Source organism: Gorilla gorilla, chromosome 11 (genome assembly GCF_029281585.2).
Source record: "Gorilla gorilla gorilla isolate KB3781 chromosome 11, NHGRI_mGorGor1-v2.1_pri, whole genome shotgun sequence".
Classification (NCBI taxonomy): domain Eukaryota; kingdom Metazoa; phylum Chordata; class Mammalia; order Primates; family Hominidae; genus Gorilla; species Gorilla gorilla.
In genome coordinates, this window is record NC_073235.2 from 81,203,051 (window position 1) to 81,213,522 (window position 10,472).

General features: G+C 39.6%; 1 protein-coding gene across 1 annotated transcript in view; it reads right to left on the reverse strand.

The window, feature by feature from the left end:
* TTN (titin) overlaps window positions 1–10,472 on the reverse strand; it is a 281,502-nt gene that overhangs the window by 205,390 nt on the left and 65,640 nt on the right. The window contains exons 46-56 of the mRNA XM_063695029.1: window positions 7,533–10,313; window positions 6,477–6,755; window positions 3,866–4,429; window positions 3,062–3,343; window positions 2,683–2,961; window positions 1,969–2,247; window positions 1,594–1,872; window positions 1,189–1,476; window positions 795–1,073; window positions 421–702; window positions 48–326 (exon numbers count right to left, since the gene is read on the reverse strand). Coding sequence (XP_063551099.1) covers window positions 48–326; window positions 421–702; window positions 795–1,073; window positions 1,189–1,476; window positions 1,594–1,872; window positions 1,969–2,247; window positions 2,683–2,961; window positions 3,062–3,343; window positions 3,866–4,429; window positions 6,477–6,755; window positions 7,533–10,313 — 5,871 coding nt within the window. The remainder of the gene's footprint in view (window positions 1–47; window positions 327–420; window positions 703–794; window positions 1,074–1,188; window positions 1,477–1,593; window positions 1,873–1,968; window positions 2,248–2,682; window positions 2,962–3,061; window positions 3,344–3,865; window positions 4,430–6,476; window positions 6,756–7,532; window positions 10,314–10,472) is intronic.

Consider the following 10,472-nt stretch of genomic DNA (forward strand, 5'->3'; position numbering starts at 1 on the left):
AATTGACTCTTCAGAAAAGCCAGTCCATCACTGGAACCAACACTAACCTCTTAAAGTCACCCTGGCACTGCAGATGCTGCTGCCCACCTCATTGGTCACCCGACACTGGTATTCGCCAGCATCTGCAGCTACAAACTTGAGGATCTGCAGGCTAACCAGATGATCCTGAATGAAAGTCTTATACTTTCTACCACTTCGCAGGATTGTGTTATCTTTGAACCAAGTGATCTCAAAGGGAGGAGTGCCTGCCACCTCAGCCAGCAACATGACATCGTACTCCTTTAAGACTTCAATTGGCTTAAATTCCTTGGTAAAATAAGGTGACTCTACAGTAAAAAAGGAATGATTTGCATTAAGGGAGGAGGGGTCTGTGCCATGGGCCATAACTTTGGCAACACAAGAGGCAAAGTGAACACAAACCTTTGACTATTACAATGCTACTGCAGTGGTCACTGCCAGCCTCATTTTGGGCCTCACACATATATTCACCACTGTCTTCGATGCCAACATCTGTCAGTCTTAGAACTGCAGTAGACTCCACAAAAGACATTCTGTGTTTGCTGCTCTCCTTAATTTCTCTATCATTTGCAAACCATGTTATTTTAATTGGAGGGGTACCAGTTACTTTGCAGGCTAGCTGGGTAGCATCTCCCTTCTTTAACAGCTGTGATGGCTCTAACTTTTCAACAAATGTGGCAGGTTCTGTGGAAGGAAGGAAGTTATTAAGAAATGTGAGAAAGAGGAAAGAATTTATAACAAGGTTAGCACAAAGATGTCAAGAAAACAATGCAAACCTTTTACAAACAAGTTTGCACTGCATTCCACCCCTCCAGCGACATTGCTGACTTTACATGTGTATGTGCCCGAATCAGAGGTTTTTACTAAATAGAGTTCCAGGGAGCTCTCTAAAGCTTCTTTGGTAATATAGCAGCTTCCACCAGAAACCAGCTCTTTGTTGCCCTTAAACCATCTGATTGTGAGAGGAGTAGATCCTTGGAAAGTGCTCTTCAGGCAGACTGCTGAGCCAGGCAGAACATCCTTTGAGCCGGGTTTAGTTACAAAACTGGGTGGTTCTGAAGAAGGGGTATAAGAAAGAATTTCAAAGAGTTAAGAGGGTTGATCTAAGGGAAGATGACTTAATTTGAACATAATCTTTAATAAGGATAAAATGCAAAGTCTCAAGCCAACCTTGCACAATCAGGGCTCCACTGCTGTCTTTGCTTCCCACGGAATTTGTGGCTCGACAAGTGAAATTCCCTGCATCATTCATGTCTACTCTGATGATCTCCAAAGAGGCTGTGCCTTCCACAAATGCTATCCTGTATCTGTCAGAAGCAGCTATTTCTTTGCCATCCTTAAACCAGGACACCCTCATGGGGAGGGAGCCTGCAATTTTGCAGTCCAGTCTGCAGGTACCATTAACAACACTATCCACGTTGCGCAAGGGTTTGGTAAAAAATGGAGCAATGTCTCGATCTGTGTGTGGCACAAGAAGGGAGAAAAGGTCAATAGAGAAAAGTGCTCAGTGATTGACTTTAGGCCATTTGTTGGGTTTCAAATGCATATGTAGCATCATTTTCTAAAAATACTAACCTAATACAGTGAATGTAGTCTCACAGGAGCTGCTGCCCACTTCATTGGAAATCTCAAATGTGTATTGGCCACTGTCGTGCAGCTCAGCTGAATAAAATTTGAGCTGGGCAACATTGTTTTTAAAACTTATTCGGTATTTTTTACTGGCGACCAAGGGTCTCCCATCTTTGTACCATTTGGGCTTCAGTTCTGGCGTGCCTGCCACTGTGTACTCCAGTGTGGCAGGATCTCCTGCTGTTACCTGGATCAGTTCTGCTCGCTCAATGATTTTGGCAGGTTCTACAATGGTATGAAATAGTTAGCACCCTAAATGCTTGCTAGGGTTTCACTTTAATTCTAAATAGCAATTTGAGGTTTAAATGTTCCTACACAAACCTTTAACTATTAATTCCCCAACAGATGTTTGGCTTCCAGCTTCATTTTCAGCCAGGCACGTGTATTTGCCTCCAAAACTAATCTGAACATCAGGGATTATCAAGACTGCAACACCATTGGAAAAGCTCATTTTGATTTTTCCGTCTTCTCTGATGACCTCTTGACCTTTCATCCATGTGACAGAAATGGGCTCTGACCCTCTCACAGCAGCTTGCAGGGTAACGGTTTGTCCTGCTAGTGCAATCAAATCATCTACTTTCTTTACAAAGGTTGGAGGTTCTAGTTAAGGAAAGAGAGCATATAAAACATATCAATTCTCAAACACTTTCAACACCATCTATATTTAAGAGTTTTTTCAAGATTATATTTATTTTGTCCCAATACTACTATTTCATAGTGTTAATTAGAAGAAGAAATAAAAGTTAAGAATAATTATAATTCCATCCAAGAGACAGAGGCATAGATGATACATGTTTGTCAGCTGACAAAATGGCTTATTATTCCCTTTTGTTATCAGATAATAGATATTTACACTAGTCTCGGGAAAAAGACCAGGTGAAAGTTACTGACTTTGTTCCCAAGGTCCCAGGTCAAACCAAGGCAAAACAAATTTAAAGGATAGGACAAGAGAAGAAAGTACCAGTTTTTCTTCCATGGGGTAAGAAAGCTATTTTGACAATTTATTAAAGAGACATTAGTTTTTCAAGCACTAACCTTTGAGTAAGTGGGTTGCCATGCAGCCACACTTGCCGACTTCATTAGCAACAACACATTCATATTCACCAACATCTGCACTATTAAACGAAAAGATCTCCAGACACACAAGAGACTTCTGAGAAAACAATCTGTATTTTTTACTACTTCGAATTTGTTTCTTGTCTTTGAACCAGCTAATTTCAAATGGTCCAGTGCCTGAGACTTCACACTGAAGTAGAGCATTTGTTCCTCTCACTATGTCTGCAGGCTCAAGAGTTTTGATGAAAGAAGGAGGTTCTACAAAAGCATGAAAGCATTGTGTAAGTAATGGGTAATAAGTAATTAAAAGGGAAATCTTTTCTCGGAAAAATACTGCATGGAAACTCAGTAAACAAACCTTTGATAACTATTTCAGTACTGCAGTTATCACTGCCAACGTCATTCACTGCTTCACATGAGTAACTCCCGCTGTCTTCAACTTTTACATCCGTAATATCAAGTATAGCCTCAGAATTGACAAAATACATTCGGACTGTGTTACTTTCACTGAGTTCTTTGTTATTTTTAAACCAAGTAACCTGGATCACAGGTGAGCCTTTCAGCTTGCAATGGAGGCGTGCTGATTCACCTGGGAGCATTAAATAAGAGGGATCCACCTTCTTCACGAAGGATGGTGGCTCTACATGAAGTTTACAAAAAAGAAAAAGGAGAAGATATCTGAAACATAAACTCCGCAAAAGAAAAGTAGACATATACAACAAAGAGACCCAACACACATAAAACATCTCCACAAAATTTCTGTAAAAGCTGTGGCGCATTTAATAGGTTCCTATCATTCTAAGACACTTTCCCAGTCTCTTGATTTAAAATAAAACAACAATAAACAGACTACCTACACAAAGAAGAATTTTATAAAAGAAGATAGTTAAGAATTGCTCAGACACTTGGAGTTTTTTCTTAGAAGAAATTTTAAGCAAGCTTTGTTAATAGCAGACAATTTAAAAGAACAAAAGTTAAGTGAACTTTGAAGAGGATTAAAAAAATAAAATCAAACAATGCCAGGACTTTCCCAAACCATAATGTTTGCTGAATGACGTTATTTTAATAACAAAGTGTACTGACTGAATTGTTTGCCAACAGTTTTTCTACCGAGGATTCCTTGCAGAGAAGGGACTAGAAAATACATTCACACGTTTCTTACCTCTGACAGTGACTGTGGCTGAGCAGGAGCTGCTTCCAGCCTCATTTGAAGCTGTACAGACATAGGTTCCTGAATCTTTCAGTTTGGCCAAAGGAATCTCAAGTGTTGCTATTTTATCTTCAAAACAGATCTTATAATCTTTCCCTGGGGGGAGTTTTTGCCCATCTTTGCTCCACATAACTGTGACTTTTCTGTCTTCATCTACTTGGCACTCAAGGTGGACCTTCTTATTGATAGCGGACTGCACAGGCTCTAATTCTTTAATGAAATGTGGCTTATCAATGATGATCAACTCTGCTTGGCAGATGTCTGCTCCAAACTTGTTAGAAGCCTTACAAGAATAAACTCCTCTATCTTGAATGGTAAGGTTTGAGAGTTCTAAAATGTGTTTGTTTTCTGCGTCAGAAATCTTCCGGTTAGGTGAAGGTGAGAGTGCAGCACCATCTTTCTGCCAAATGGTTTCTATCACAGGAGTCCCTGTCACTGTGCAGATGAACTTGGCTGCCTTACCCACAAAAGTTGAAAGGGACTTAGGTCTGGAGAGAAAGGTTGGTGGATATGCCTCTGCAAAAGAAATTTTTCCAGCATTACATTTAGTCCCCACCAAAGTACTTGCTGTAATTATATATTCCAAGACAGAGAAAAGATGAGTTAAGTCTTTAGATAGACATGAGCCATAATTTAAAATGGAGTAATGTGTTAATAAGAACAAAAGATTGTCAAAGGAAAGGGATGAGAGTGTTCTTTATAAAGGAGCAAGACATCACTTTACTTGTCTCTATCAAAGAAAAGACAAGCGTTCCTTTATTAAGTAACATTGCTAAAGATTTGTCCATTTTAGTGGCTGCTTGTTTAATTATTTTATAAGCTATTGAGCTGATATTTTAATTCTGCAAATTAGAAGATTATGTAAGGAAGATAAAGAAAATGTATTTGACTCTTCTGAAGAGTAGGGATATTAAGTGATAAGAAGATTGAAGTAGTTTTGTAATGTCTTTCTAACCCTCATGTCAACTGCCTGGAAATTCTTATATGGGTTAACTGTGAATGCATCCTCTAGGCCAATGCAAACTTGTAAAAATATTTAATAGCAGCAACTTCCCCTTTCCATCTGCATCTTGAAGCCAGACTTTCAGAACCTCTCTTTTTAATTTTTTTAAGCCATCCTCCTTATCCTTTCCTCTTATTATCTGAAGCTTCAATATTAGTCGCATTCCTAAATTGACCTAATTTGAGTAAAGAAACTTCCAAACGTGTCAGTATGAATAATATCATGTACTTGGTTTTATGGAGACATTTTGACCAGAGTGAAAAGCACTGGTTGGGTCATCATGGGCCTGGGTTTTTCTTAGGATCATGTAAAAGGATTGTAGAGAAGAGGAAGCTATAGGGAACCTCATCGTTTTCACATTCAAGAGATGTGCTGCATTTGCCCTTCCCCTTGATATTCTCATTGACAAAGAAGACCAAGGGACAGCCTTCCCCGACAGTCCAAGTATGGCTTGACTGCACCTCTACCCCTGTCCTCAAACCATAGTTCATACTCACACTTTCTCTTGGGAAGAGGGAAAGAAAGAAAAGAAAGAAAGAAAGATAGAGAGGAGGGAAGGAAGGAAGGAAGGAAGGAAGGAAGGAAGGAAGGAAGGAAGGAAAGAAGGTAGGAAGAAAGGAAGAAAAGCTTGCTACTAATATTTTGGTTAATGAAGGCATTCAAGTATTTGATGAGTGTTAACTATTTGAAAGTCACCATACGTATCAATTAGAAAATTGGGAATAGGATGTTTGTGTAGTTGTCTTATTTTCTTTCTTTCTTTTTTTTTTTTTTAGATGGAGTCTCGCTATGTTGCCCAGGCTGGAGAGCAGTGGTGCAATCCTGGCTTATTGCAACCTCTGCCTCCTGGCTTCCTGCAACCTCTGCCTCCTGGCTTCAAGCAATTCTTCTGCCTCAGCCTCCCAAGTAGTTGGAACTACAGGTGCGTGACACCATGCCTGGCTAATTTTTTATATTTTTAGTAGAGATGGGGTTTCACTGTGTTAGCCAGATGGTCTCGATCTCCTGACCTTGTGATCCGCCTGCCTTGGCCTCCCAAAGTGCTGGGATTACAAGCGTGAGCCACCGTGCCCAGCCGTCTTATTTTTAAATTAGTAAAAATGCCTAGAGAGAATCCTAGTTTTCAGTCCTATACTAGCTCCCTGTCTTACACTAGGATTTAATTTTAGACTTAGACACTGACTTTTTTAAGTTTGTAATTCTGTTCTTAATTGGTTATTTGATTTAAAATTTTTAAATACATTGAGACATTATTTTTTTTTTAGTGGCACCAAACTGTCCTGATATGTTTTATATGAAGGGCCAAGCTGAGCTCATTTGATTACTTAACTTTGTTCTCAAATAATAAATTATTTTTTCTTTGGTCAGTAGTAGAAATGTGACTGTAAATAATGATTTCTTATCCCATATAGGCTCTGCAGTACCTACCTACCATGTTACTGTCTTGGTTGTTGGTCTCTCCAGTTGGTAATACAAGCATTTCCCACACATGTACAGAAAGCAAAAAGGATAACAATATGAAATGAAGTGACAACATCTGTGCCAATGTATGGCATTTACCTGTCACAGTTAGTGTGGCTGTACAGCTGACACTGCCATACTCATTGGAAGCTTTGCATGTATACTCGCCGCAGTCAACCACCTGGGTTCTCAGGATTTCAAGGCTGGAGATATACTTTGAAGATCGAATAGAACACTTGTCACTCTCATAAATTTCTCGGCCAGCTTTAAACCACTGGAACCGGACATTGGGAGCACTTTGGATCTCACAGGTGAATTTGGCTAGGTGGCCCAGTGCTACTTCCAGGGGTTCGATTCTCCTCTTGATCACTGGGGCAGCTGCAAAGGGAAGTAGAGTCCATTAACATGCCTCCTTATCAGGCATATGACATTTTCCTTTTTCTTCTAACTTTTGTTGCTGTTAATGGAGTAAAACAGTTGAAATTGGTGAGATGGATTACAGCAGTTTAAGGCAAGTGACTGGAAAATGAGAAAGATCATTGAAGGCAAAAGAAGACAATAAGCTTTTTTTTTAAAAATATTCAATCATTGCTTTGCAGTGAATTGTGAAAAAATGTGATGCTATTGGATTATATGCATAACAACATGATATATTCTTTAAATATACCATGCTGAATGGGAACACTGAAAATAATGTGAAGAAACATGATATACTAAACAAAGTGATGAAGTGAAACAACAGCAAAAAATAAACAGAAAAAAGAAACAGACAACTAATCATGGTTATTTTAAATCTAAGGGTGAGACCAGTGATTTCAGAGTGGCTAGGTGTTCACTGATACTTTTTATTACATATTATGAAAGTTATCTTCATATGAAAATTAACTAAAAGCTTATCTATTGGTATTATGAAACATATGAAAATATGTTTTATTTTTAAAATAAATAGTACCATGGATATGATAGCATAGCACCCAACAGGGCAGTAAGGGAAAAGGTGAGTTCATAACCATGATTATGTCTGTGATTTCATTCTTACTCTAAATAAATTACATTCTGGAAGTGGCAGATAAGTGAAAATTTAAGTGATGCAAGCTAAATCATTACAATCCAGTGAATGTTAGCACTTGATCTATTTTATCCTTAAAATCCAACCTCTTTTTACTACAGTGAGTTTGGCTGAAGTTGCTGCTTTTCCGCTGTCATTCAAGGCCTCACAAACATACTCTCCTTGATGGTCTTCGGTATTTACTTTGTCGATGACTAGCGTATATGTATTTTGATCTTGTAAACACTTGAACTTTTCATCTGAAGGCACCAGTTTATTCTCAAAATACCAATTCACCTCTTTAGCATTTGTTATGGATGTTGTGAGGTGTACAATATCACCTTCCTCAGAAACAGTGTCCACTAAAGGTGTATGTATCATGGGGCCATCCTCTTTGATTAAGCCACCCTCAGCTTCCTGTATCTTTACTGTAGCAACCTCCTCAGTACCACTTTCAGAGGAAGACTCCTCTTTTTCCTCTGATGGTTTCAGACTCTCATCTTGTTTTTCGTCAGAGACAACAGCTGAAGCAACCCCTTTAGTGACAGGTGTGGCATCCAAATATTTAACCCTACTTTGCACGTTAAAATAACTGACCTCTTCAGTTGAGATCAGATATTTAGATTCAACTTCTGGTTCAGTAATGGGTTCAACCTTCTGTGAACCTGAAAAAGAATCCATTTCTTCTTGCAAACTTGTTTTGGCTCCTTGCTGAATTCTAGGACCCTCAGCTGTTAGGATGTTTATTTCCTCATATATAATAGCACACAAAGCATCCCTAAGTTCCATTTTCAGGTTAGCCATTTGAGGATCAACATCTTCAATAATGATGGTTACTTCTTCTGTTACAGACTTTGCTGAAGTAACAAGGTACATGCACATGATGTGTCTGGGCTCTTGGGTGATGTTTACGGCCTCGACCTCCACCTTTTCAATGTTTCTTAGCCACTCAGAGAAAAGACCTGGCTGCTCACTGGCCACGGCTGCTTGCAAAGCCCGGCGGATTTGAATTTTCAGGTTTAATCGCTGCTCTTCTGGAATACCAGAAAGCAAGCTTTCCTTAGAAAGAATGTCCCTTCCCTGTACCTCCTGCACTTTCTTTATTGCCACGGGCTCTCTTTTAGACTCAATGATTTGGTCTGGGGGCATCACCACGTTGTCAGAATGCTCTTCTTTGAGCAGTACCTGCTTTTCTTCAAGTGCTAGTGGAAATCTTAAGGACTTGCCTTCCTCAATTCTGACCGCAGAATCTTGCCCTGCATTTTCCAGTGGATTTGCACTTTCTATCAAAATTTTACCTCCTTCTGTGCATGAGTGTTCTGAAGGGACTAGGGGCTCATAGTTTACCTGAGAGATCATGACATCAGGACTCTGGAGACTCTCCACGTGTCCCTCAGCTAAGCTCTGACTTAAGATGAGCGCACTTTGTGCCTCTTGCTTTTGAAGAGTCACTCTTTGCTCTCTGTTGGTGTCAGATACTGTCTTTTCTTTTGGTGAAAGTACTTTCTCAGCCACAGAGGTTAGATAAGAATGCATTGGAGGTTCTATTGAAGACTGTGGATAATTCCCTTCAGGTTCAGCTAATAAAGTTTTCAGAGGCTCAACTGTTAATGAATTAATTTGTTCTATGGACATGGCACTTGGGAAGATTTTCTCGGTATCTGATAGAACCGCCTGTGTCTCAGGCTCTTCAGGCATTAGAATACCTTCTTTGGAGAAGGTTTTCTGGGACTGTACCATCTGCAGCTGTAGGTTGGGAGATGGTTCCTTGAGAGGCTGAAAGTGAATACTGCCATTGATGCAAAGAAATTCCCTGGTGCTTTCAGGAGTGAGCTTGTCTTGCTCCAAAATGGATTGCAATTCCTGATCTCCCAAAGGAAGCTGACTGCTCAATTCATTGGCTTTAGCAATATGCTCATAAGATAGTTGCTGGTTTTCTTCTGTAATTAAAGCAGCTTTCAAAATGGTGTCTTTTACAAATGTTGCAATTTCCTGCTCTGAGTCAAGTGCTTCAACTGCGGGACCCTTTAAGGGTATCTGTGGAAAATCCTCAGGAGCCTCTGGTGTGGACTTTGCTTTGCAGGGGGTATCAGTCATGTCTGTGTCTTCCAGAAGCACAAGCAGCTCTGCTGCACAGGTGGACTCACCCAACATATTCTCTGCTTTACAGATATAGAGGCCACTGTCTTCCCTCTGAGGGTCATTGACAATGAAAGTTCCAGAGCCATCAGGGTTATGAATGATAGTGTAATAAACACTGGTGCAAAGCTGCTTGTTTTCTTTGAACCATGCAACAGTAGGGGCAGGCTCTCCAACCACTGTGTACTCAAAGATGGCAGGAAGCCCTTGAGCACAGCGAATTGGTTTTAACTCCTTAAAGAAGTAAGGAGGACAAGGACCTCCAAGCTTTTCCAGAGATTTTGCCACTGCTGATTCTGTTTCAGTGTCTTTGTGACCCTCTCCTTTGGAATTAATTTTTAGATAGGCACTACATATTGTCTTTCCATAGTCATTACTGGCCATACATGTATACTCTCCCTCATCCTCCAATTTGGTGAACAGAATGATCAGGCTATGATCATCACCGTCAAAAACAAATTTGTAGTCAGCAGAAGGGGTTAATAGCACTCCATTAAAGAACCACTGAATTTTAGGTTTGGGGATGCCAATGACAGTTACAGACAGTGTAGCCACATCCCCCATGCTTATATCAGCATTTGACACTTCTTTGATGAAAATTGGGCCAGTGCCTTCCTTTTTGGAATCAAATTTAGTTGAGTAAACTGGAGGTTCAGACAAAAGTTCAAGTGTTTCATTTATTTTAGATAATTGAAGTTCAGCGCTATGAAGTCCTTCTTCCTCGGCAGACAGAAAAGAACTAGAAAACTCTGTATGGGGAAAAATGATTATTATTTTACTACAAAATTTTATTTAATATAAAAATATAAATCAAAGAATTAGACACCAGTTGATGACCTTCTTCTGCTTTATTCCTGGAATGATTAGATTATTCCAAGATTAATGTATCAAAAAGCACATTTCTAAAT